Source organism: Falco rusticolus, chromosome 7 (genome assembly GCF_015220075.1).
Source record: "Falco rusticolus isolate bFalRus1 chromosome 7, bFalRus1.pri, whole genome shotgun sequence".
NCBI classification, from domain to species: Eukaryota; Metazoa; Chordata; class Aves; order Falconiformes; family Falconidae; genus Falco; species Falco rusticolus.
Genome location: NC_051193.1, coordinates 13,439,998 through 13,467,867, shown reverse-complemented (window position 1 = coordinate 13,467,867; position 27,870 = coordinate 13,439,998). Strand labels below are relative to the sequence as shown.

General features: G+C 35.5%; 1 protein-coding gene across 3 annotated transcripts in view; it reads left to right on the top strand.

Moving 5' to 3' along the window:
* EFL1 (elongation factor like GTPase 1) overlaps nucleotides 1-27,870 on the top strand; it is an 81,292-nt gene that overhangs the window by 33,239 nt on the left and 20,183 nt on the right. For all 3 annotated transcript variants that reach the window (XM_037395062.1, XM_037395064.1, XM_037395065.1), the window contains 2 exons: nucleotides 19,492-19,623; nucleotides 22,167-22,314. In XM_037395062.1, the coding sequence (XP_037250959.1) occupies nucleotides 19,492-19,623; nucleotides 22,167-22,314 (280 nt within the window). The remainder of the gene's footprint in view (nucleotides 1-19,491; nucleotides 19,624-22,166; nucleotides 22,315-27,870) is intronic.

The window sequence follows — 27,870 nt, the reverse complement described above, 5'->3', positions numbered from 1 at the left end:
ATCTGATAAGTTCCTTTACCCTGTTTGCCTTACCATTTCTGCTGTTTGCTTTGTGTTTCCATTTCAGGGGATTTGACTTGACAAACTTTATTGTAAAAGAAATAAGTGATTCATTACCTTGTTTTCAAATCAATTTCAGCCTTATCACTGGAGAGGAAAGAATATGATGTCTTAGGTCAGAGGTATAGCACTGACACGTGTCTTTATTGACCCAGCTAAGGGTTTTTTGGGGAGACTGCTTTGAATGGTTAGTACTTTCCTTATGAAGCCTTTTATAGGTTGGGTGTTATTTTCTAAAATTTATATTGAAGAATTTAAATTGCTTTTTGAGTAGCTATAATTTTTTTCTATTTTTCTGACTGTAGCTTCTTAAGACGATAAAAGGAACTCATAAGTGTAGTAATTCTTTCTGAGTAAAAACACTTCTAAATTATCTAGTGCTTCTGGAATATTCTCTGCTCTAATATTTAGGAGTTATATTTATTATGTGATCTTAAAAATGTGTTTAGTCCTGCCACTGGAATACAAGGGGTTTTTAAAATGTATTTTAAAATTGAACTGTCTAAAACTATTTAAGCTAAACTCATAATACATTTATCTAGCCAAAAATACCTTTAGGTTTGCTCTTGACCACTGTTGGATTATAATGTCAGAAAAATCAAATAGTTATGTTTTTTGAGGAAAGGAGGGAATGCAATGAAACGTTCTGTATCAGTTTTAAACCAACTTGTAATTATTATAAACTGTAAAATATGAGCTTTCACATAATTGAAAATTAGATTTCTAAATAATCTTCCAAATGTGAGGCAAGCACTCCTTGGTTTTTTGGGGGTTGTATGCAGTCAGATACTTGCTGATGCTTGATGTTTCCCAAATAGTACCAGAAGGAAAACTGCCCAGACTTGGTGTTCATTGTTGCTACTTACGTGCCTGCAGGCAGCAGTGTGACTAACAAGAATCAAGACAATTTCCTACCATTGCTGCTTGAAGAAACTCACAACACAGCAGCAGGCACATACTTTGCAGTTACTTAATAGAAAAGATCTAGAAATAGACTGGAAAGCGTTTTTGAGGTACAGGCAATTGTCTGTTTATCACCTCTGTGTTTGCTTCAGAAAAAAAGTGGGTTTTGGCCTTACGACTTCAAATTTATTAGATGCTTGTTATTACATTGATATATATCGATCAGAATTCAGGGCCAGTGTTAAGGAGAATCCTTTTCCTTGAGTAAGGGTGGAGAATTGACTTACATAGTTACTGCCCCTGGGCAGATGTTACTCAGAGTTTCAATAGCTAACTGCTTGTGGATTTAGGTCCCAGATACTAGCTGGCTTTTCTGCAGTATTTCCAGATCTTTTGTGTGAGTACTTGGGTGTGATAAGTCTCTTTAAAATAAGAAAACAGGTATTTCCCTCAGTATTTCAGAGTTACTTCTTTAGTTGGCATCAATGTGTTATTTTTAGTCTCCCTCTACAAAACTGAGTATGTCGATGTGTAAATAAAGGGAGGACAGTTATCTGCAGAAATAGCCATATTTATTACTTGGCTAATGAACCTCTTTTTTTCCAATACTGTAAGAGAAGAGTGTTAAAGTAGTTAGCGTCACTGATATAAAGTGGTAATAGAAGTCTTAAGGTGAAGTTTTGAGATGATGGGCTGAGCTCACATCCGTAATACTGCGTTTGGGATTTTTTCCAGCATACTGATATACATCACTGATGATTTGGGGAAATTACCTCACGTTTTCATTTGAAGAGCCTGAAAACTATACCCTCTCTCAATCTACTTATAAAAATTACTTGGAGCATGCTTTTGTCTTTGGTGTTTTATAGTTTTTTTAAACCAGTATCCTCTTTAAAACTAGAATGTCAGTATAGTTCAGTAGGTGGCAATTTATAGTATAGCCACATGCTCTCTCCTTTCTTACTGTGTGGTTCTGATGGGAACCATCTGACCTGCCTTGATTGGTTGAAGATCTCTGAAGAGATTTTGGTATCCACCACTAAATGAAGTTCTATGGTAGATGAACCACCATGACTTCAATTTTGTACTCTTAAGTTGTTAGAATTCAGTTTCTAAGAGTATCCTGCCCATTAGTGCCACTGTGTGAAAGTAGCAAGTACGAAATACTTCTTGTATGAAGAAGTTGGAAACATCAGTTCAGGGATGAACTTGAACACTGGGGCACTAAAGTAAATGGCTGAGAGGTTCAGCAAGCGTGCTTAATTTGTGTAGTTATTGTGTAAGGTTCAGTTTTCAACAGAGGTGTAAATTACCTGATTAACAAGAATCTGTATTTAGACAATATAATTGAACCTTTTATCCCTCTGTACAAAATGCTCTTAGGCTTGTTTTCCTAGTTCTGATTTAAACATGCTGGAGAATTCCCTTTGCAGAAGTACTTTGCTGTAGAACTCAAAACTTTCAGAAAACTGTTTTAAAGGAACATTTCCTTTGTTTAATGTGGCTATGGGTTTTCCAAAATTTAAACTGAGAACACGCAGTGTCATTTCAGGAATAGGTACAAAATAATCACTTTAAGCACAAATGAGGTTGAAAATATATGCCTTATTACATGTAAATTTATGTATAGCAATTCAGATGTAAAAAAGACAGTATAAATCAAATCTGTTTAGGAATGTGTGCAATTACCAAAGCAGAAAAGAAGTTTTATTCTTAAAGGATTTCAAGGTTTGCAGTGTTATTTATAGAAAATATATCTCAAGCTACATACAAATGTTGTATTTGAATCAGATAGTGACATTTTTTTAAAAGAAGTGTGTACTTTTAAGCAGCTGGTTATTCCGTTGCTGTTCTGGTCAGTTAAACTTCAGTTTCTATCAGATGAATTAATCTTTTTGGCTTAATTGCAAAGGTAGTCAATTAATGTACTAAAGGTAGTTGTAAAATGTAGATATTTGTCATATTATGAAGTCATAGTATACTGTGGGACAAATAACTAAATAAAAAGCTAGAATGCAGCCTCACAGGTATTATTTAGGCTAGACTTAAGTGTAGAATTGCATAGACATTGAACGGTGTAAAAACTTACATTAAATCATTAAATTGCCTGTTTGGATAATCTTTGTTTCCTGTATCTTGGAGGTATATTTTACATGTGTGCACCTCCGTTCCTAATGCAGCTTCCAGTTGCCAGGCTTTGTATACAGTGCTGCTTCTTTATCCTTTTGCAGACTCAATCAGGGCAATGTACTTTTCCTGATACATCCTTAAATAATACAAACTACCTGCCTAGATAATCGTATTAATGATACAAAATATATCTTCTTTTTTTTTATGTTTCACAGTGCTGAAACATACTACGTGCAACTTCAGTGTGCAGAAGAAACTTAGGACTAGCAGTTACAGCTTAGTTGTCTCAAAATGTTATCCTCTCTGAGCCCTGTAGGAGGCAGCGAATGAGTGGTGTATAAAAGTTTTCTGTAGGCAGAGTAGGTTTTGTTGGTTAAACGTAGTTTGTCACTATTTTTGCATAGTTCTTGACTTCTGAGTAATTTCTCTTAAATCTTACTTTCTTCAGATTTAGTGCACCAGGAAGTTGTTCTCTGTATAGGTGGGTTGTGGTAATGGAAAATTTACAATTCTCTTGAATTTGTTACGTGTTCTTTTCCAAGGTATATACAAACTTGAAACTCCTTTACATGTCTTTGACTGAGTAAGTCTTTTTCCCATTTTTATACTTCAAAAATCTTGTGAACAAAACAGTTTTAAGGAAAACATTGGTGGTTTCAGTTTCTCATGACATATGCACTGTCTGATTAAGATTGTGCTTGAACTTGAATGTAAAATGATCTCAATATTCAGAGCATCCGAATGACGATGATGATAATGATGATTCCTTGACAAATTAGGTTAGTTAGAGAATTGTCATGTAATTTTCCCATATGTTATTTTACAAGAAATGGAAATAGGAACCAGGTAACTTGTTTTATCGTTTAAAATGTTTTCTTATTCCTATTTAATCTGAAGCCAAAGGGCAGTTTTTGTCATACAATATAAAAATATGTAGCTATTTCAGTTTTGGGTGAAGGTCTCGCATGGATTCACAGCACTGTCAGTGTAGTGAAAACTTTGTATTATGGTTTTTAATGTGCATTTCTTCATGTAGAAAATCTACAAATGTTTTGACTCTAAATTAAATTAATCTCATGGAGTATTCTGAAAGCCAAAAATCTGCAATCAGCGTGGTGCCTACTTCTTAGCTTAACTTGAAAATAATGTACTGGTTTCAGAGGCAGCGTAGTGTTAAGTAAAGCCACTGTCATGAAAACATCTTGTTTAGCTTTTTTTTTTTTCCTCTCTGATACTTTCTTTGTCCTGAGAAATGCTTTTGTTTCTATGAAAAAGAGATGGGAAAATTCTCCTTTCTGAATTTTTCTTCAGCTTTCATAGCTACGCTAATTGCACAGAGTAATAGCCAGGCTGTAGAAATTAGGCTGGAACTTCCTCTGCTGTCTTTGGAGTGTTAACATGGCTCTGAAATCTACCCTTTTTCCCCTGAGCTCCCTATCCCAAGTCATGGTATTAACCTCCTGTTTTGTCTTTGGATTCCACCTTTGTCTCAGCCTTTCCATCTGTTTCTCTACCTCAGCTTTTTATTTTGATTACCTTAATGATCTCATGTCAATAAAGTAAGACTATATGAGAATATTTTAGTGAACCACAACCTAAGCAAATGCAAAAGCTCTTCTAACGGTCGTTGTTTATGCAATATAAACCACTAATCCATGTGGGCAATTTATTTGAATGTGTTTTAAATTCCTGCTGGAGCACTTCCTAATCTTAGTCAGGCCTCCTGTGTAACAGAGAGAGGAGCAGGATACACACTTTCGCACCCACATGTGAAGAAGTGTTTGTCTTATTGTGTAGTAGACCTAGTGCCTGTAATACACAGCGTTCTTGCAATAACTACCATCTGGGGTTGTGAAATGCCTTGACTTCTACATTCAAACTAGCCACAAAAGCCTTTTATTACTTTGTATGTTTCTCTTTTGCTTCCATTGTCTTGTTGTTACCAAAATTTCTTCAAGGAGTTCAGAAGAAGCAGGGAGGGGGTTGCTGTGAGGGCATGGGAGTCTGAGCAAGGAAGACCCGTTTGGAATCAATCAGCACACAACCCCAGCGAACATGAACATGGCTGTGGAGAATCAAAATCCTCTGTAACAAATGGAGAGGTTACAAAGTCAAGAGGTTGTTAATAAAGGCGATGTTTTAGTGAGTTATTTTCTAAATATTTTCCCGAAATGTGGATGTCGTTTCATGCTTCGCCTTAAATTGCAGAAGCGTTGTGAGGGTTGTGTAGCCTGTATCAGGGTGTGAGTCATTAAGTTGGCTTTGGCTGGCTGGTGAGCTGGGGGGGGGGGGGAGTTGAGGCAGGGCTATATTTAGGAGTATCAACTGATGTCAAACTGTGTAGCGCTGCTAAACAACAGTGTTAAAGGGGCAGCACTGGAGAGTTTAGGCTCAGAGTTTAAACTGTGTGTAGTGGTTTATCTTTTAGCAAATAATTGGAAAAGCTGATATTTACTAGAAATTGTGCTGATATTTACTAAAAATACTCTTGTGGAGAGGTTGCAAGCCAAGCAGTCCCAGTTTCAACTCCCTTTGTACTTATCTAGTAATAGTTAGTCTAATGTACTTGTCAAAACAGTATGAATTGAAAATAGCAGGCATAGATAAAACTTCGAGTTTCACCTTACATGTTTCAGAATACGAATTCATAAGAATGTATTTATAAAGTATTGTTAAATTCCAGTTATAGGTAGGTAAGGGTGATGTTTGAGGGGCTGGTACCATTGAGTTTTTGTCTTAAGATGCAGAACAGATGCTGGTGTCACTTGATTGTAATAACTGGAACCAAATTTAGGTGCCTTTTTGCATCTAATTAAGACTGAAAGAACTATGGCTCTTCTCTAACCTTTCCTGCTCCCTACTACCTAATTCTCTCCAGTGAGGTCTCTTATGTACTTGGGCAAAATTCAAGCCAGGGATTTTAAAAAAATGAGAGGCTCCATTTTCCGAGGCTGCTTCTCTGTCATGACTGTCATAGACTCCAGCTAATGTTTTTTGTGGGGTTTTGCGTTTGGTAACCTTCCTTTGTGCTGGCATGTTTTACTAGATAGTTCACCTAATTTGGTAGTGAGTGTTTCATATTGTCGTCTTTGTTTCTGGCCCTGTCTGTGTGGAGACAGTGAGGTTGCAGTAGGAAAATTGTAATGAATTTAAGGACCCCAGCTGAGATGTGAGTCAAAGCTTTTCCTTACAGAATGAAGATTATTTCTGTCATCCTAATGAATTTGAAGCAGGCAGGTTTTGCACAGGCACTTAGTGTTGGTTTAAGCACACTATTATTGACTTGAATGTAGGGAGACCTGAGCCAAGACAATGTACTGGTGTGGAAATGGAAAAAACACACTTGGAATGTATGAATTATACAGTTGTTTAAGTTAATGTATGGGAGATTAGTCAGTTTATCTATTACTGTCATTTTAAACTTCAGTGGCTAAAGTATCATCGTTGCCAACTTCGACAGAAGTCTGTTTCGGTGACTGATTGGATTTCTGAAACGTAATATTGAGCATCAATTACTCATTTAAATACTTGGTGGTTTCCAGGTGTCTTATGCTAAGATTCGTACAAATCATGCTTTATGCACTATCAAAGTATTGGGTCAGTAACTGCGAGTTGCATGACTGTGAGCCCATTAATCTAAATGAAAATGTGAACCTGCTGGTAGTTCTTGTTACATCAGTTATTGCATTTACACGTCAGCAAAGATATTCAACCCGATCCCCCCCCCTCCCCCCCCCCGCGTTTAGTCTGCTGGAGCTGTTGAGGACAAGGAAGTTGAGAGCACACGTGATGAATTCTAAAGACAGCCTACGTGGTTCATTGACGCAAAGAGCTGTGTGTTGAGAAGCTTTCCAAAGGGGACCTAAAATCTTTGGAATCCTGGTGGTTACATTTTTCAGAGCTTTTCCACAAAAGACTAATTGTTTTGTGATGTTCAAAAAGCAAGTTCTCTGAGCGGTGGTGCTAACAAAGCCTGGATTCCTGTGGACTGGTGTCCTTAAAATCTCTCAGCTTCCCTCTAAGCTACGCCTATCCCGCCGTGGTGCGTGTCCCCAGTTGGCCAGCCAGGATGCGCATGCTGGTTGCTGGGCAGCTGCTTCCAAGCAGGACATATAATGATTGTGTTTGCCTGTCCATTTTTCAGGGAGCTCACCAATTTTGGTCTCCCTTCAGTACGTAGCCATTGATTTTACATAACTTGTGGAAACTTAATTGTATTTGAACCCTCTCCTCTCTCTCACTGGTAAACTTAGGGGAAGTTGACAACATGTTTAAAAGTTGTTGAGGGGAGACTGTGTAATTACAAGAGTTGTGTTTACTTTGGAAAGGAGACTAAAAACATAGTCAGTTTCTAACAGATCCTTTTGTGTACGTAATCCCATCAGGAAGTATGACATACTGTGTTGGAAGCGTTGCTTCTTGAACAACAAAAAAAGTCATTTAAGTAATCTGCGACTTTTAGCAGAAATGCTTTTCGTTTTTAGGAGGAAAGTTTCATCTACCCAGAACTCTGTCGCTCCACAGCTGATACCTAGCAGTGGCAAATGGCCATGTTTCTTTTGTTCAGAAAAGCAGCTGACATTGTGTGTTCTGAGGTTTTGCTTTGTCTTGAACAGCGGCCGAGCCACTGCTGTTGCTTGCGGGTGATACAGGCTCCTGCATCTGCAGCCTCTTCTGCTTAGTCAGCAGAACGTTACCCAGACTCGTCTAGTTTCTGAGGGGGTAGCAGTAGGGCATGGAGGCAAACCAGATTGTTTCAGGACCAGGAGGCGTTAGCTGCCCTTTTTACATGGATGGGAGGGAAAAACAGTCTCTACACTAGTTTTATAAGATGCTGGTTGTTAAACCTGTACTTCTGGTTGGCTTCATCACGCCATAGTAGTTTCACTATGATTAATGTGTTGATTTGCCTTTTCTCGGACAACACGTCAGGAGCAGTGACTCTTAGAAATTTATTAATGCTATGTTAGCTGAGGGAGTGAAAATTGGGCGAGAGGGAAATTTGCGTTTTTATTTGATGAGTTTTACTCTTAGTTTGTGTAGTATCCTGAATTGGCTCTCCCGGAGTCTGACAAATACTGGTGTGGGAAAGCCAGGAGTGGGGGCAAACTTGCTCTTTTTGATGGCAGCTGGCTGCTAGACCATCCTAGTTGTGTTTGAGATGGTGTTCTTGGACTACCTCTCGGGGTGGGATCTCTTTTATCCTCTAATGCAAATGAAGCACTCAGTGACTGGTGTTACTACTGTTGAAAGGAAATTGAACTCTAAGGGTTTTCCAGATGTGGACATGTTAGAGCTGCAGGCTCCCTCCCTGGTATCTTTTGTCAGCCTGAGGCCCGTGCCTGATTATAAGGAATGAAGAGACCAATGGGATGTAAATAGAATTAAATATTATTAATCAAGATTAGTTCTAATTTATTAATTTTCTTCATTTTGAAATAGAGGAACATTTTAAAGCCCAATTCAGTTGTGTGGTCTTCTGCACTAGTTTTAAGAATTCTCATATCTTAGGAGTGATCTGTATGTTTTCCCCCATTTTCCTCTTAACCCTAGAGCTAATAGAAGTCAATATGTTGCAGTATTTTAGGAAGTCAAAGCTGTATGGACGATGAATTATAGCAATAACTCTCAGTGATACATTAACTGAAGTAATCAGAAATTAGGGAGCAAATGGCAGTCTTTTTTCCATTGTTTTGTGGGGATAAGGAGTAGGAGTCTTAATTTTTAGGTATTATTTTTATGTTTTAAGTAGACATGATTGTGGTATGCTTAGTTTACACAGATACAGACTGCCAGAAATATTTAATATGAAGCTGACTTGTAAAATTCATGATTTAAATGTAAGTTCAATCTTGTGGAAAAATAAGAATTTTTTTTTTATCGCTGTGACAAAAACTTATTTAAACTAGAATAATGAAGGGCTAGCAGAACATCTCCAGAACTTTATTATTTTGTATTTTTTAGGTACTTTTGTCAATGATTAGTGTGAGTGTTTTGAGATAACTTTCTGGAAATTCTGTCTGTTCACTAAAAATTTGTCACTATTCTAGCTAAATTTTGTTTGATGTATTTGGAGCATATCTTCACCTTTCAATGAGATCAGTATTAATAGCCCAATCATAGGTTTTCCAGTGGCAGTAACATCTTTTTTTGTTGTTTGTTTGTTTTTAATTTGAATGCATTTTCTGTTTATTTTGGAATTTATCTTGCTGTTAAACTGGATCTTATGATAAATAACTCATTATCAGTAACTTCCTAGACTGCTGATATAGCAAGTGTGTTTAAGGCATCCCTTGTTCCCTCTCATGCCATCTGTTTGTACATCCCTTATGTCAGATAATCCTAATCTGAGGCATTGGAAAGATGCTTTTTTTTTGTTAGAATCATTCTTCTGATTATTTATCCCCCAAAATATTATTGCTTGTAACTACAAATGAGCTCTTTATAGAGTTCTTTTAGCTTGAAGTCAAATTTCGTATTATTCTTTATCCTTCTTGAAAATTATTGTATTTAAAATAAACATTAACTTCTGCGTAATGTAGACCAAAGTGATCCATTATTTATGGTACTTTGGAACACCTCAAGCTGTTATTTCCCAAGGCAACAAAATAAACAAGCAGAAATCACTTATAGGCAGATGTAACGGGGGGCTGGGGGTGTGTGTGCCTTTAAAGGAGAGCATTAGGCACTGCGTCAGGTCTTAGAAACTGAATTTTAATTAGTAACTTGCATGTCTTGCAAGTTAACAGGATAAATGGTCGATGACTCAGTAGGGTATTTCCCACAGGATATTGTACACATTTGGTAATTGGTATACTGCTTCTACTGTGGTGTCTGAACTAGCCTAGTAACTGATTAGTCTGTCTTTGCGTTTACCTGATGTATTGAATGATAAAGGCCTCATATTCTTTTTTTTTAACTGATTAAATGTAAATCAAGTATCTTGGGATTCTACAGTTAAACAAATTCTAAAATCAAAATCGGCACAAGGATGGACAAAATTCAGTGAGCTTTTAAACTAACTACCATTGTCTTTTGTAATTGGCACTTCTAGTAGTAGATTCTAAATTCCCCACATACATAGGGTGTGTAATGCAGAACTTGTAGCAGTATGTTCTTGTAGCTTTTTCTAGGCAAAGACAACAAAACCTCCAAGACTTCTACAGATTAAAATTAATTCCTTGCAAGATCAGTGCCTGAAGGCCTCATTAATTTTAACGCCACTTATAATTGATTCTGGGAAGTAACAGATGTTAGTTATATTTTATAATCTTCAATTTAAGAAAACAGTATATACACGAGGTCTGCCCATTTTCAGGACACATTACTAAAACTGAATAAAACCTAAAGCGGCATTTTCTCTTAACGGTTGGTTGGTTGTTAAGACTATTCTACAACTAGTTTTATTTATGAAGAAATTGTTTGATGTTATTGATCTATTAGCTGAGATTTGTTGTTTTGCTTTTTTGTGGGAAGCATTTGATCAAAAAATTAGAAGAATTCAGTTTGCTTTTGTGCTCAAAACCCTAGTGAACTTTTGAACTTCACTCACGTGGGTCTTGCCTCAAGTATTCTCATAAAAAAATTAAAATATTCTATTGGATTTTATGTCTTCCCAGTGTCTACTTAAAAATAAATATTGAACTTTACTACATTTTTAAATAGAAAGGTCTTGCCTCCATCTCCTTTCCTGTAATGTTAAAGACTTTTCACGCTCAATCTACTAGAGCACAATTGATTCAATGCTTTCCTTCCCAGCCTCGGGCTGCTGCTTCCCCCTTCCTGTCTTTTTGAAGTTTTAGATACATTTCAGTGTGGGTGAAATATTTTTAAAACATTTCAATAAAGTGAGAAGTGATTGTTTTGATTAATACTTCCAATATATAATCTATTCATGTTACAGACCTAAGAAAATAGGATTCTATTTTAATAGATTTCCAGAACTGAGTATGTGTGCATAGCTCATGTTACTCATGGTGATCCTGCAAAACAGTAGAGTTCCTATTTCTCTACTTCTTTCTAACATAACTGCTATGATATATTCAGTGAGCCAGAGAGGTTTATTTTGAAATATTTTCTCCTCTTTAATGTCCAAAATATAAGCAACATAAACTGTCTTTGTTAGAGAAACATAGAGAATTTGCCATGTTCTGCTGCTTTGAGGGTGAAGAATCATAGAATTGTTTAGATATGAAAAGACCGTTAAGATCATTGAGTCCAACCGTTACCTTAGGTCTTTTCATATATGTTCCTTTTGCAAAATTAATTATGTGTAAATATCAAACCTAACTAAAGTATTCTACCAAACACTTCAATGTCTTCTTGGATTTTGTTGAAATGTTTTTGTGGATAAGATCTATTATCAGTTTATAATTATGTGCAAAACAGCTTTACGAAGGGTCAGTAGCCCCATCTTTTTTCTGTTTTCTATAATAAGGCAGATATCAACATTATAGCTGAAGTCTTGGAAAGTTTCAGTATAGGAATTAGAAACAAAAGAACTTTTTTCTCTTTTGTTAAGTGTTTTTCTTATTGAACCAGTACAAAATCATCTGTAGATGACTAGCATGTGTTTATCTGTGGGACAAAGTAAGAGGGAGGCTTCCTAAAAATATCCAGAGCTACACCTGTGAGACATTTCTTAACTCAAGAAAACCCCAACCAAACCCCCCCAAACCTCTCTTTTTAGAAAGTGTGGTTAATTCTGTTGTCTAGAAGGCTTTCTTTTTGCTTAGAGCATTGCTGGGCAAAATTTTTCCTTGCATAGGATGTTCCATGTGAATTCAGCTGATCTCTTTTCCAGTACAGGATGCAATGTCATGAATTTATTTACAGAAGCAATTTACTATTACTATTTAAAAACCCCAACAAATCAGTATTTCAAAGGACTTTTAGATTATCAAAGTAAATATGTTGAAACAACCATTCCTAAATGCCATTTGTTTGGGATAACAACCATGATGAACAGCCTCTAAAGTTCTGGTAGTAATTTTTTTTTTAAAAAGTAAATTCAGATGTGTTGCTGTCAGATCAAATTAAAATCATTTATTCAAAGTAATTGTAAATCTAAAATTTGGTTTGTGTTTCAGAAACCCTTGAAGAGTTTTGTATGGTGCTAAATGCTTTCCACATGCAGTAATGGAAGTATTAATTTGATGTACAGGCTAACTGAGTTGAGTTCCAGTGCCAATGTGGTCACATGGTACACAGATCTGTCCACGTTTTTGCTGTCGTTCAGTATCGCTGCTTTCAAGTGATGTCATGTTGAGCTGATGTGTGGAAAGGAATTATGTTGTGCGGAGTTGGGCAAAATATTTTACATGAATACTGCTGAGTAGAACTGCTAATATTTTTATGAAACCGCGAAAGGTACCATTTAGTGCCTTTATCAAGAATGCTTTACAGTTAAAAGGTAAAAGTAAACTTAAATTGGAGTAGTGGGGGGTTTCTTAATTATTTTTTTTTTGTGAAGCTTCAAGTGCATTGATTTTATAATATGTAAAAGGAATGAGGGCAGGTTACAGATGTAAGCATTAACTTTCTAAGTTTCTGTGCTAAAATTAAGTTTAACCATAAATATTTAAAAAACAGGATCATTTACTTCAGGTTTTGAGCTCCAAAAATCCGTATGGCATGATAAATGAAATAATTTTGTAGCATAATAATTTAGATAAATATTCAGATAATTTCTTATCTGAATAATTATCTGAAATACTGTTATCTTCTATATTTATTTGGCTCATGAAGCAGCTTAAGGAAATCAGTATTTTATTTTGACTATACGTATTAGTAAACCCAGAAGTCAGATTTGGAATGTTAACTGATTTTGGTTTAGTTCTGTTTACTTTAAGGTAAATTTGTATTTTAACAAGCAAATCCCTGACTCAGCTTTGGTGTCTGCTTTTTCATAAAGACTGAGTGCAGGTAGATCTCTAGCCATTGGTTTTATCATTTTAGAGATGTTACTGTTTAATGTAAAAGGGTTTTTTTTACAGTTTCCTTGAAATTGATTTTAGTCTAGTCTGAGAAAAGTATAGGAAAGTTTGTAATTACAGTTGTCAAGTCAGTCAACAGTTAGGAAACATATGTTATCATGCAATCTAAGTACTTAATCAAATACATGGTGTTTTTTCCTAAAGAGTCTCAGCAGGAGATAAAGGATGCTTGTTTACTCATTATATATGTTTCCAATCCTCTTTGGAACTATAATCTACAATATATAAAACTATAGGAGATGTTAGTGGAACATGCTGTTAGATCACATTCTTGCTTTCCTTGCTTTCCTTGCAGTTCTTCTAAAAGCAGACAGCTTTGTTCTTTGAACCACTAAGTCTTTTTCTTAAAAGCCCTCAGCGGGTGCCCTAGCACCTTCTCATCTTTTACTACTCAGTGATTCAGTGGTAAAGCATTGAGGTGCTTCTTGTGTCAACAGTCTCTTGTTGCATTCAATGTCTGATCGTATGATTGTGTCCCCTGGGGAGAGGGAATTTTGTCACAACATTATTACAAATATTGGTGAGTTTACTCTCATCTAATCGGAAAGTTATGCTCAGTTTGCCCTCAAACTGCTATGAGCCTAAAAGTAAAGTTTTACAGTCAAAGTATAACTTAACACCTTTGTACTGAGGAACTGAATTAATGTTTCTGGTTGTTAATCTCTAGCAGATACTTAGGTAGAACTTCATTCTTAAAACTCATGAAGAAACTGGGACAAGAGCTTCTACAGTCAATTGGATACTGGTGATTTTTAGAGATGCAGCTCAAAAAAAAAAAACCCCACATTTGGAAAGAGAAAATGAATACAAAAGAAAATGTTGAATTAACTTTTTTCTGTGAAATGATTGGAAAGTACTGGGAACAGCTGAAATTATGCACATACTTTACAGAATTCTGTTTTCCATACGAACAATTTCACTTGCATCAGAAGCAAGTAAGAACAATTGAGGGGGGGAAGTGCACAATTACAGATGAGAAGAGGAGGCTCACCAGCAATCTCTGCTAACATGTGGTGTGTATTATGGAAAAAAGTTGATGAAATCTCGACTAGAATGTGGTCTGTGTCTTGATTTACACTCCCTTCCCTTCCAGAAACAGTTTCTAATATAGAAAGGTCAAGTTCTGCCCTCAGATGTCTCTGTGCAGTGCCCATGAGACTCAAGAGAAACATGCTTAAAATCTGAGGTGATAAATGTATAATACAGAGTGTTCTAAAGCCATAGTAGCTACTTGTCCAAAGTCCCTACAGTTACCATCATTTAATCACAGTAATTTGTAAAACATTTTAAGATTCCTCAACTGTAAAAGGCATACTGTTGTAACTGAGTTTAATCCTACCAAAAGCCAGTTTCCCTCGTGGAAAATCCCACTTTTTTCCTTTTTTTTTCTTTTTTTTTCTCCATTTCATTGGGTTTTTGTTTGCTTTATTAGGGATAGTAATGGAAGCATGGAGGCTTTTGATTTAAGTGTACATGGAAGCAGCGAACCAGTATTAGTCAACCTACTAGGTAACAGTGTGCTAATGGTATAATCTTTTCTAGGCTTATGCTAGATGTTGGGAAAAGGAGAATTCTGTGGATAGATTTGAAGATACAGATCTTCAAATTAGATAGATACAGAGTTACTTTCATTAGTTTTTTGGATTATTTTAATATTATTTGGCAAATACCTTTGCCTTTCTGGTTGTTTTTCTTGGCTTTTAACCTATTTATTTTAAGGAGAAACTGGAAACATCTAAGAGCCAATCATGTTTTTAAGGTGGATTTGTGAATTTATTTTTTCATACGTGTTTTCTGAAGCACCTTTTAAAAATACTTACTTTCAGATGGCTCTCACTAGGGAGGAAAAAAAATACTATTTGTATTACTGCCCAAAGAAAATTATAGGCATCTTAGTCTGTTTGTATGCTCCCTTTGAAACAAAAGGCACATGCTCATTTTAAGATTTCAGTTTGTGTAGAGTTATAAAAGTTTGCATCACACCTCCTTTTACGTGAGTTATGAATGCGCTTGCATGGTCTCTCTTCACTGATACATAGTGCAGTGCGTGGAGCATTTAAACCAGGAGGCTTTGCATATTGTGAAGTCTTAATCTTTCTAAACAGACAACGTTGATAAGAAATGATGTATTTCAGTGGAGACAGAGTCTTGCTGGGAAGATTAACACTAGCTTTTTGCTTTATTTAGTTCTTTACAATGTTAGTCCAAAACTTGACATATCTCCATTCCAAAGCAGCCAAGGATTCTTAAGTGGTGATATCATCAGCGAGAGAAGATAAAGATCCACTGAACTAATGTGCTGAGGCTAGTAACAAGTGGCAGAAGTTAAAATTTAAACAGCTTTCATTCTTCTTTGTTTGGTTTTTTACACGGCAAACTAAATTATTTCCTTATCTGATTGAAAAAGTTATGCGTGGTGGTGGCGTCTGCTTCATTTTTTTGCATCTTGAAAGGACTGTAAATGCTAAATCTTTCTACATCAAGGGAAACTAATTATATATATCTTGAAATTGATCTATTATGTATTCAAATCTTTATAGCTGAATTCAGCTGGAAAAGTGTACTTTATCTTTAAAGGCAGCAAAAGTATTGTCTAAGGTATAGTGGTGGAAGACATAGAAGCAAAAGGTAAAATGGACACTTGTCTTAAATCTACTGCTTTTGGAAATTTCAGTTACTATATTCTTACCTGTTTTTACCATTTAGTTTCTATCATGTGGTAAAACCACTGGTGATACAAGTAGGTATATACTTGATCTAGTATTCTTATCTTCTAGGGCACATAATAGAAAGGACTCGAGAAAAGAAGGACTGTTGTAAATCTCACATTTTGCCGTCTTTGTAATAATTCATCCTGATGTACACCATAATGTGGTCTACTTTTAAATTGCAACCAACCAAACTTGAAAGGCCTTTCTTAGCATTATCTCACAGGCTTTTAATGAGTTCCTTGTCTGTTAAGAGGAAGTCTTATTTTCAACCTATATATTGACAATTGCTGTTGAAATAATAATTTTAATACTTTGAAATATGTTTATTGTTGATCACTGTGAATGATTTGTCAGAGTAATCTGAACTTAGTCTATATAAAAAGTAAGAAACTGGTTAAATTTCTATAAATGTGGACAATACTCAATATATGCTAGCAAAAATCAGTTTGATAAACAACTGTGTAGAATTGGCTTCTTTGGGACAAGAGAGATAATTTGTAATCTTTTAAAAATGATGTCTCTACATAATATTTGAAGTCTTGCCTGTTTCTTTTAAAGGTAGCATAGAACTAATGCTCTTCTGGGTGTTCCCATCTCAGTGTTAAGCTTTTTAAAATTACCTTTTAATCTCACAGGACTACGCACAAGAAAAAAACCTATAGGAGTAACTGTTTATAGAGATAAAGCTCTTTGCTTTACATTATAAAATCTATAGAGGTGATTTGAGGCCTGACTGGGAAGAAAAGGCTGTGCTACCAAGTACGTTAGAAGCAGTGTTACACAATATATAGCAAAGCATGTAATATTTCTAATAAGGAGTTTTTAATAAATTCTAGTGTCTCTGAAGTTTATACACTCCCCCAAAGAGTCAGAATTCAGCATTTTTCTGTTGTGTAGAAATTGGGTGATGCACCGCAGGCAGACTTAATAAAAAGAAGCAGTTTCCTGGTCAAGTTAGTATGTTTGAAAATTCCTACAGACATTTCGAACTCCACCTCTTAAAAATAAATAAATAAATAAATTAAAGCGATATACAACAAGCTGCTTAGCACTGTGCGTGGTTATTTGTGTAACAGACTGTAGTTTGTAGACCAGGTTATTCTTTGAGAGATGACTGTTCAAAAATACTTGCAATGCTTTTTAGTATTTCATTCTTTAAGGTAACCTGAAACAAAAGAGCAGTAGTTTGTCTCACCTTTCTTGCCTAAGCAGTTTTTTCTTACTTTTTTTTCCCTTTCTTTTTGATAATTATTGCACTACAAAAAGAAATGTGAAGTGTGTGTGGGTGTTATAATGGTGTCTTTCTTAAAGGGATGAACAGGACAAAACCAGCCTTAAAATAGGAGGCATATTTATAAGCTTAATTTTGGAGTGGCTTTTCTAAGTCTATCCAAGTTATTAATATATTAATACACATTTGAGATTTGTGATCTCCAGTAGTATGTATAAATTTCAGCGATATGAACAATAAGTAAGTTTAAGATTTATATATCTGCATAATTAGTAGAATTCTTCCATTGACATGTCATGTGGTGCTTTGGAATTTGTTATGTTACATCTTCCTCTAATATTATTCAGAAAATACATTAGCAGTTAGTCATAATCATATTATGCAAAAAAGTGTCTAAGAACCTTTAATCTTTATGGATTTTTTTGCCAACATTTGTTACTAAGAATTTGCAAATTAAATGGATTCATCAGGGCTGGACACTGCTCTATGCTAGCTCACACAGTTAAGCAATTAAAAATTGGGTTGTAAGCCAAACAGATTTTCCATGAAAACTGACAGATTATTATTTTTTTTTTTTTAGTGTATTACTGTTGCTAGCCACTAGTATAATTCATATCTTTTTACCTTCAAACATGAAACAAAAGGGCAGAGAGCTTTAAGTTTTCTTCATGGTCGTAAGAGGTATGGTGATGTGTGTTAAGAGAAGAGTGAGTCTATCTGAAGTAGGATTTGGTAACTTGATTTCTCTGGTTCACATCACACTGTGAAAAGAAGCTGTTCACCTCCCACTCTAAATCATTTTCCTTTTACCAGCTGGAGAAGATCAGAATAAAAAGGGCCCATCCCTTTTCTCAGTCCCTGGTGGTGGTGATGATCCAGCATTTGTTTTTCATTCAAACCACATGTTGAATAAGTGAAAAAGAGGAAATACATGCTGGTCATAGGTCAGGTGCAACACAGAGTTTATACAGATTTATTTTCTTTGTAGCATCTGCTATCCTGCATTTAAAGCCATTGAATGCTGTTCTGCTTCCAGTTATTTTGAAGCAGGTTTACTTAAATAGTGACATTTTAGGTTTTGGCATATCCTAACTGGCCAGACATTCAGCCTTCGGAGCTATAGAAACAGCCTGATTCTACAGTTGATAACTCTGCAGCAGACTGGCTCTTCAGAATTTAAACTCCCTCATGATCTCATAGGGTGAAGCTGACCCTCTTTGTTTCTGGCCTCAAATAAAGAAGACTAAGCCAAAAAAGAACCTGGAAAAGTATTAGGGTGATAATGGGGAGCTGGGGTTAAGAACTCTTCTTGTCACTACTTGGGCATGTGGGAGAGAATAAGGAGGAAGGAGCACAAATATTCTTCAATCTACAAATGTGAATTTATTTTTTAAACAGGTATAGATTATGAGCTGAAGGTTTCAGCTTTCTTGTAAGAAGTTACATGCATATTTAGTTTATACTCCATTAGTACTGCGGTGCTCGTTGCTTACGATTGAAGGAGAATCAGGAAAAGTGAGTGTATATATCAATATCATCTTTATTTGTTGTCTTTATTACTCAAACACTTCTGCTAGTGTTTTTATAGCTCTGACTAAATTATGAATGATGTCCTGTTGGTTAGGACTTTGAAGACGATAATTTCAAATAGTCTTAAATGTGCTAGCCAGCCAGCCAAGACTAAATATGCATTTACAGCAACTATTTTGCAAATTTATAGCTAATAATTTTTCTATTTTTTTTCTTACCACTACAATTTAAGCTTAATTTTTTCCAGCTTGCCAGCATTATAAAGCGTTAGGATTAGAATTAGTAGCTTGCTACGTGATAAATCAAATTTTACAAGATTCAAATCGCAGAAAAGGGGAATCCCAAATAGGCATAAGAGTGTGGGATAGGGTGGGAAATAAAAACCCAAACATTCTTCACAGTAAAAGTAATTAAGCACTGGAGGCACTTGCCCACAGAGGCTGTGCAGTCTCCATTATTGAAGGTTTTTAAAAGTTGACTGGACAAGGCCCTGGACAACCTGATACAACTTTGAAGTTAGGCCTGTTTTGGGCTGAAGGCTGGACTAGGTGGCCATTGGAGGGCTTTTGCAGTCTAAATTTTTCTGAATTTAAACCATGAAAAATAAGTCTGAGCTGTACAAAGGACTGGATGTATTCTAAGAGCAGAAAGGACAAGGACTTTTCCCCCTTCTTTTATAAACATGCCTTTTTAAAAAACAGAAGGGGAATGCAATGGAAACTGTGAGTTTAAATACCAAATGTCACACCAGAGACTTGAGTACCCAGATTATGCACAAATATTTTAACAGATACATTATATGAGGAGTTTTTTAATCTGATTTTTGTAATTAGAATAATTTCTGCTTTTTTTAGCTTGATGATCATACCTTTAGTCTCATTTAATATGTCTATGGGTGATTTTTTGTTTTTTTCTTTTTCCACTCTGTTAGGAATAGGAGGCCTGCAAGATGTTGTGCTAAAGTCTGCAACACTGTCAACATCGCCAGCTTGTCCACCATTTACACCTCTCAACTTTGAAGCTACACCGATTGTGCGGGTAGCTGTTGAACCAAAGCATCCAAGTAAGTTTAAAGGAGAAGGGGATGGTAATGCAAATTCAGTGTGGTAGCAATGCAGCTTCCTACCCTTAGCGATCTGGCTAGTTTATGATCTATCCACCGAATTAGTGACTGACCCAGTATAAAATGAATATATATGTTTGCTAGAGGACCATACTTTATTGTCCTCGTGAATTCTTCTAGCTGGCTAGGTCATGTTTCAGCAGGTGAGCTGATACAAAAGACCTTGTTGTGCGCTTTGCGGTCAGACTTCGCTGTTCCCCAAGTAAGACACCACGTGATGCTTGAAGGTTCAGTATTCCTTTACTGTCAAAGGAGGTATATCTTTGGGTTCTTCACTTCCACTGACATTCTTTTGTGCTATATCATGAAACTTGTGGTACAGACTTGCAGTACTGCTTCTAACTGATTATTCGCACCCCCTCCCTCCTTCAACCAGAGACTAGTATATCTCTGGCTATATTTTAATTTCAGCCCAATTTCCATTTGTTGTTGTTGTAGGGTTAGTGGAACCAAAATAACTGGCTTTCTGTTTAGCCACAAAATACAGTAACACTAAGATTACATGTTTTTCAGAAAGTGATTGGGCAGCTTAGCAGCTATTTATCCCGCATGTTTGAATAACAGATAATCTTGTATCATTCATGGTGTATTTGTTAAAGCCGTTTTGAAAGTATTGGAAATTAATGGTTCTGCTGAGTGTAGTATTAAGTTGAAAATGTTTAAGGGATGTAATTCTAGACTGATTTTTGGGGTCATTTTTTTTTCAAGAAAATGAATCCCTATCATTCTTACACCATTACTTAATTACTCCTCCCTGGTAACTTCTGAATCTGTGTCAGGTTTGAACTAAATTTCTTAGAGCAACAGAAACCTCAAAGGTACACTTGCAAAGGTTTCCTGAAATTCAACTGCAGCTTGTAGTAATAGGAAGACAAACATAATATCACTATTGCAGTTTGAAAGCAATCGGTTGTCCAGTGAGCTGCATATAGTCTTGAGGTGGCCCTAGCAAATTGTCACATATGGGTGCCTTGGATTTCTACAGCAAACCTACTTCAAAAGAACATCTGCTTATTTGGAAAATGACTCAAATAAATGCAAATTATTTCCCTATGTATATTTTACAAAATTACTGCATGTCTTCACATTCATGTCAAAATTTTCCTGTATGGTTACCGTAAGTTCTAAAAGAAAAAAATTAAATCTGTGCATCCCTTTCGGTGGGCTTAAATGTAGAAGATAAGGTTGAAAGTATTTGTTCAACTTTGTTGGCTATGTGAACTAACACTGTGTGTTTTCCACTGTTTATTTTATTTTTATGTCTAGTTTTCAAGGATATGTTTCTATTATACCCTCACAAGCTTAGCATTAAATATACAATATCATATTTCTTTTAATAGTTTCCAAGTGAATGACAAGTTTAATGTCACTTTTCTTTCTGAATATGAATATGCATTCCTAGAAAGCCTATGGGTATTCTTCACCCCATATGTAAAGTAAGAAAAAGGAATCATAATCAATTTTTTTAAATTGTATTAATTATGAAAGGCTGCTGACATGATGTGTTTATGCATAGCTTTGATGTAATCTAGCGAAATTTGACTCAGCTGGTGTTGTTCTTTCTCCATTAACTTTAAGGCAACTCTTTTTAAACACCTTCATTTTGGGAACAGCTGTGTTTTGTTTCACTGAAAAGCTCTCACATTCCCCGTTTCTTCCCCTTTTCAGGTTGTAATAACATTAAAGCTTTTCAGTGGCTTCCAGCTAGTTTAAATCCTTCCTGTGATTCATTCGCTTTTATGCCTTCGAAGTAATCCATACGGAATAATTTTTCTTTTATTTTAGTAAACTTAACATGTTATTATTTGTGTCTTTGGAGCATTTTAAACACTAGCAATTTACAGGTTGCTACACTTAACCATGAAAGATTGCAAAGAAATGTTATTTACTGAATGACGACTTTAAACAGTTGTAGTAAATAAGAAACATTCTATCTCTTGATAATTTGTGCAAATGAGGAGTGAAGTTCTGAAATTCTTGAGCACTTCATATTGATAACTTTTTTTTTTTAATTGGTTGTGAGCCCTTTCTGGAGTTAATTGTATGTAGGAAGTAGGATAATATAGTCACAGTTTGCTAGTTTGGTATACTAAACCTATTGTGTTTAAAAAAAAAAAAAAAAAAAAAATTAAAAAAATCTATGTAAACCAAAAGTGGGTAATCCATTTAAATGTGTACCATGGTTATGATTGTATAATATGAATTTTATAATCGGTGCATAAATTCTTGGTAGATAAATTATGAATATAGTTTCTGTCTTCAGTTGCTGCTCTTAAACCATACCATTCTTTGTGACTCATAACCAGAAATGTGTCCACAGAAAGACCTCAGAATTTAGCTGAAAGTTTTTGAGTATTCCCAAAATGTGGTTTTGTGTTTAGACTTCTATAAAAATGAGTGTTACCATTTCTCACTTTAAGTATATCCTACTTTAAGTATTCCTTCTTCAGTATTACTTTGTTAATAATACCTTATTTTGCCAGGTGATATGCCTCAGCTGGTCAGAGGAATGAAGCTTTTAAACCAAGCTGATCCGTGTGTCCAAGTTTTAATCCAGGAGACAGGAGAGCATGTGCTAGTGACAGCAGGAGAAGTTCATCTTCAGCGTTGCTTGGATGACCTGAAAGAAAGGTTAGAGGGGCAAGGAGGTAGAAATATTTTTAGTTCAGTAGGTGTCTGTTGTATTTCTCTGTCAGATGCATATCTTTGATCTGTGTTCTGGTAAAATGGAAGCTTCATCCACTAACTTTTTTTACTACTGGATCATAAATGCACCATTTTGTAGCTATAAAATTACCTGAAGTTGGGCAGAAGGTACTATCTCATCACTTCTGTACATCTTACACACCTTTTGGGCACTTTCTGGAAATGATAAATTGCAATAGGTTCAGGAGTCCTGTTAAGAATGTAATGTACCATTTATACAAAATAAAACCTGTGAGGGGAATCATGTCTGAATGCACTCTCAAAAATTAGAAAGCTCAAGACCAAAATTGTATGTGCACACTCTATCCTACTCTTCACATTAATATTTTTTTTAATGTTAATCTGTTCCCCTATTAATGAGCAGGATTTTTTGCAAGCATAAATGCATATATTTGGTATCTTCTAATATTTCTTGGTAGAAGAACAGTTGTCTTGAAACAGTCCTTTCCTGTAACTGCATTTACTAAAAAAATTCTGGTACTTCTGTCCACATACCTTTACTGTCATTTTCTTTCTAAACCTAAAAGAAAACCTGATGATGGATAGTTGAATGTCTGTCTTACTGTACTCATATTTGTTCTAGTTGGTGTCAGACAACAGTCATATCTGGAAGTTAGACTGGATCAGTTTTAAAATTGGATATATGTTTTAATGGTTATCCTCATTCCAACTTAGTGCAACACTTTTTACCACTTTCAAAACCAATATTTATTGATACGCCTCGCTTGAATGAAATGTGCTAAATATAGCAAAACTGGTTGTGCCTGTCTTTAGCTGCAGTTTGCATAGCAAGGTGTAGAAATGCCTTTATTAATGGCAGTGGTCAAAATCTGGAAAATACTAATAAGATAATAGTTGTGTGATGGGGAAACAGGATTGTAGTGAGCAGCTAGTAGCAGTCCCTATATTTACATCTCTAACTTCTTCTTTTGTGAACATAATTTTGGGTTATTTCTGAGTAGTTTTCTAATTTGGCTTTTGTTAAGAGAATTATAAACTGCCAGGAATGACCGTTTTGTGTCCCTTGCTTGTATTCCACAAGAATATGTTGTCAATGTTCCAAACTACCAAAGCACATAAACACTCTGTGCTTTTGGCATTGTAAGCCGAAACGAGAAACACCTGAGGGCACAGACTAGCAGGGCTCCCACTATGACCCACTTGGATTTGACATTTGGTTCATGCTGCCATTTTCTCTCACTTGTGGACCAGCTCCCAAAATTAGTTGGGAGCAACTGTATTTACTAGCTTGTGCTCCTTCTAGCCATCTCTAAGGACTTAGCTGCCAGACCTCACATACTAGCTTGTGGGACAAGAATTGTCCCTTCCTTCTCTCCCCATTTTGTAGGAGGACAAGTGAAGGGTTCCCTGCCTTGCACAGGGATTCCATGTGAGTTCTGACAGCGGTAAACTTTGCATCAGTTAACTATTTAAACTATTAACTATTAAAGTGTGAAGACGAAAAGTTGTGGTCTGAAATGTTAGTTATATTAGCTCTGTGTGTTTCTCTACAAATATTTAACTTCTAAACGCACGTAGTTTGGAATAGCAACTTGTGAACTAGGGGTTGAGACAGAGTATAATGCGCTTAAACTGTTACCCACAAATTTTTTCCCCAAAATATTGGGAATGGTTATTCAAAATGCTTAAGTGCTGCTTGATGTAGCAGGGCAGGATTCTGGTCTCAGCATCTATCATAATAGCATCAACTATTTTTTGAAGAGTTGACATTTTTTGAGTAATTACAGAAACTGAGGAGGTTCTGCTGAGTTGAAACTACACTGAATTGTCTTTGTTGGGACTTCAATCAAACTTTTTCAAAGGCACATATTTAATTTTAGCTTTCCCAGTATGTATTTAGAAAATTATGCTCAAGTGATACTGTCAAAGATGTGAAGAGACATGGAAACAAGTAAAAGATCAGTGTCATCCATGTTTATCTAAATGATTAAATATGGATGTTCTGCCTAATATACCTACACTTATTTTTCTTTTTTCTTCCTAATTAGCGCTTTTTGAATAGAGTAATAAATTAGACCTTTTAACTTCGAGCATTTTATTTTCTGCATTTTACAACAGAAAGTTTTAGAACTTTCTGTCCAAAGAGCATTGCAAATACTAAGCACGAGGGGATTAAATTACCCTGTTCAGAATGAGAAACAAAGAGAATGAAGGTGGTGGTGTGGAGCCTTTTTCTTTTTGTTTTTGTTTTTTGTTTTGAAGTATAATACAAGTACATGGGAAAACTGCAAAAAGGACAGATCTGTTTTTTGAATCCCATGTAAATAAAGCTCATGATTACATTTGCTTTTCCTCTGCAACTTTTTTATGATTGCCAAAATTTACTAGAACTTAGGAAATTTTGGTTAGTCCTTTTGTTGTCATTTAATGGACCTGATCAGACCTCATGAGTGGTTAAGGGGGATACACAACTCTGAATTTTGGGTCTGTCAGGTAAACATAATAAATCATTATTCCTTTTTTGCTTGCCATTACTCACAACATTTGATATACCTAAAATGTTTCAGCTGACTTTAAAGCATCCCTTTATATTATGAAACTGTTATAATACTGGTTATCAGACCAAAGGACAAAATTATTTCTGTTAATGTAATGCTGGTTGCCTGAGTAAAGCAGTGCTTCATTTCCATTCTCTGTGGAATAACCCTTGGCAGTTTCTGTTCATGCTTAGTTGCAATAAAAATCCAGATGCTATCCTAGCTTGATAGAAAACTATCCTAGTTTTTTTCCTCGAGTTGCACTTTCTTGGAGTCTAGACTAACGGCTTCTAAAATAATCTGGTGTGGAACACTTTTTGATAAAATGAATTGTAGCTCTCATGAAGGCTTAGTGCGAGCTTTAATAAAAGGGGATTTATAAAGACCAAGATTGCCAGTCACAGAAACAGTGATGTTAATCATCACTCTTCCCAGACTTGTTAAGTATTTGGAGTGAGTTGCTTTATTGCTCCTGGGACCATGTAGTCCATGGTGTAAAGGACAGAGCCTTTGGTGGTTTCTCAAGGTTCAAATCATACAGATTAAAACTAACGAGTTACTTTGAGCTGCGTTTGCTTGGCTATCAGTACCTGTGATTTCAGGTAGTGGTAGTTGTGGTGGTTTTATTTGCAGGCAGCTATTGAGCTACTAGCTTTCAGCTGTAGGTGTTACTAATAGAACTGAGGCTTGATGCAGAGAAGTGGCTATTCTAAAACTGATTACAGCAAAATATTTCAGCTTTAGAGTGATAGAGCTGAAGTATTGAGTATTCCTGAATGCATTGTATTAACCTCACAGATGGCCATGCAATCATGTAGGTAATTCATCCTTTAAGTTATGCATACTGCAACGTAATTTTCGTTAATTTTGGTTTTGAATGTAGACTATAGCAGCATGAAAATCTAACTGCACCTCCTTTACAGGGATCAGTGACTTATCAAAAAACTAACTTTCCCTTTGTGTAATAAAGTAGTTCTATTAGTTCATTAGTTTATAGAGTAGTTCTATCTCTAGTTCATTAGTGGGATAAATGAAAGTAAATAGTATCTGGGCCTTAGAAACAGGTCATTCCAATTATGGTCTTGTTTTCGCCATGTGTTTTTAAAACTGAGCCTAATTCAGCTGGCAGAATCAAACATTATTTTTATACCTTCATTGCTCAAATAAATAGACCAAACCCCATTGTACATTGATCTGGTGCTAGCTTGCTATACCACAGGTTGTAACAGTGAGATAATAATCAGTAGAATATAATTTTTAGGTTATGTAGCTAGAAAAAGCTGTTACAAATCTTTGAAGACACAGGATTACCATTTTACCAGTGGTAGGAACATTTCATTTCCAAACAAGCTGTTTCCTCTTGAGATTTTTCTATGAGACTATTGTTTTTCCCCTTTAGATGAGGTGAAAAATATAGGCTGTTTTCCAGATTTGATGGGAAGCTTTCAACATTCCACTGTCTTCAGCGGCATTAAATCCTGAATGTATTTGAACAAGATGCTGATTATGTGCACTTAATAAACATCCATTTCATAGTTACGGAAAACCCAGGGGTTTGCCATGGTGCCATTGGCAATTTTCAGCCTCTGTGATTACAGTACAGAGATAAAATACCATGCAGGATGTTCTGGTCATGAAGTTGCACCTGAAGATAAAAAAGGTGATCCTTTATGAATAAATATAGAGATGTTTATTAAATATATGAAAGCTAACAAATCTGGCACTTCCTGGCTGGGTGGTAAAATAACATGGTGGCATACTCAAAGATGTGAAGATTTTATTTCTAGAGCATTTTAATTGCTAGTATTTTATTTTCTTATCTTGTGGAATACTTTTTTTAAAGTGTAGTGAAAGTTTTCATGCAAAGTACTCACTTAAAGACAAATAATAAATACAAACTAATCTGAAAAACATTGCTGTTGGTTAATAGCATTGTTGTGGAAAATATATCAGTTCCTTAATAATCACACTTCATCACTGTTATAAATGCCAATACTACAATATTGTTGAAACTTCTGTCATTCTCTCTTATTGTGGTCTACTGTACTTGGTATTTCCTAAATGTTTTTATTTCCAAATCAGAGTTTTTTTCACTGTGTAGACTATCTTCCCAATTTAGTTCAAAAGAAAAAAGAAAGTTTTTTAGGTTGTATCTTTCAACTCTTGACCTGAAACAATTCCTTTAAAAATTGGTACATTTCTTGCAAAGCAGAATATGAATTATAGTTTAACAGGCTGAACTGCACTGGTAACATTTTTTTCTTTTCTTTTGGCATGGAAAAAGACCAAAATCTTTACCTACAGTCTCATACCCCATTTTATTTTGTGCTTTCCGTGGTTCCTTAAAGGCAAAGATCAAATTTACTTTTTCTTAATTAGCCCACAAATAAGATTCACCACAGCATTAAAAATTTGTTTATTTTCTTCCATTAGGAAATATTATTATCTTTGAGAATCTTCCAATATAAACTCTTCTAACAAACTGAAAAGCATTTAATGACCTGAAATAATAGGGTTTTCTGGTGTAGAATTGATAGTTTAATTTTTGTCTGTAGTTAATGGTCAATTTATTTTAATTATCTCCCATAGCTGCTTTTTTATGTTTTAGTTTTGTATAAGCTGTACTCACATAAGTAACTTAATTAAAAAAAAAAAAAAGCTTGATTTTTATTGAAGTGACTGTACAGTATAAAGCTACTTGGGATGTATGAGAGAGAGGGATTGTGTTTTGCTTTATAGCAGAGAAAGGGCTGCTGCTAATGACAGGTCTACACACGAAATAATTACCTGGCATAATTCGGTAACAAATGTGTCCCTATCTGCTGGTACAACCCAATGCAGGCAGTCATTGACTGCCACCTTCAGAACAGTGCCTTGTGTATTTACGTTTGTTACAAGATCATAATTATGAATGATCCTTTACGTTTGTGAGGAGAATAGTGGTTAAGGCTTTGGCTAGCTAATCACACTATGAATTTGCCAA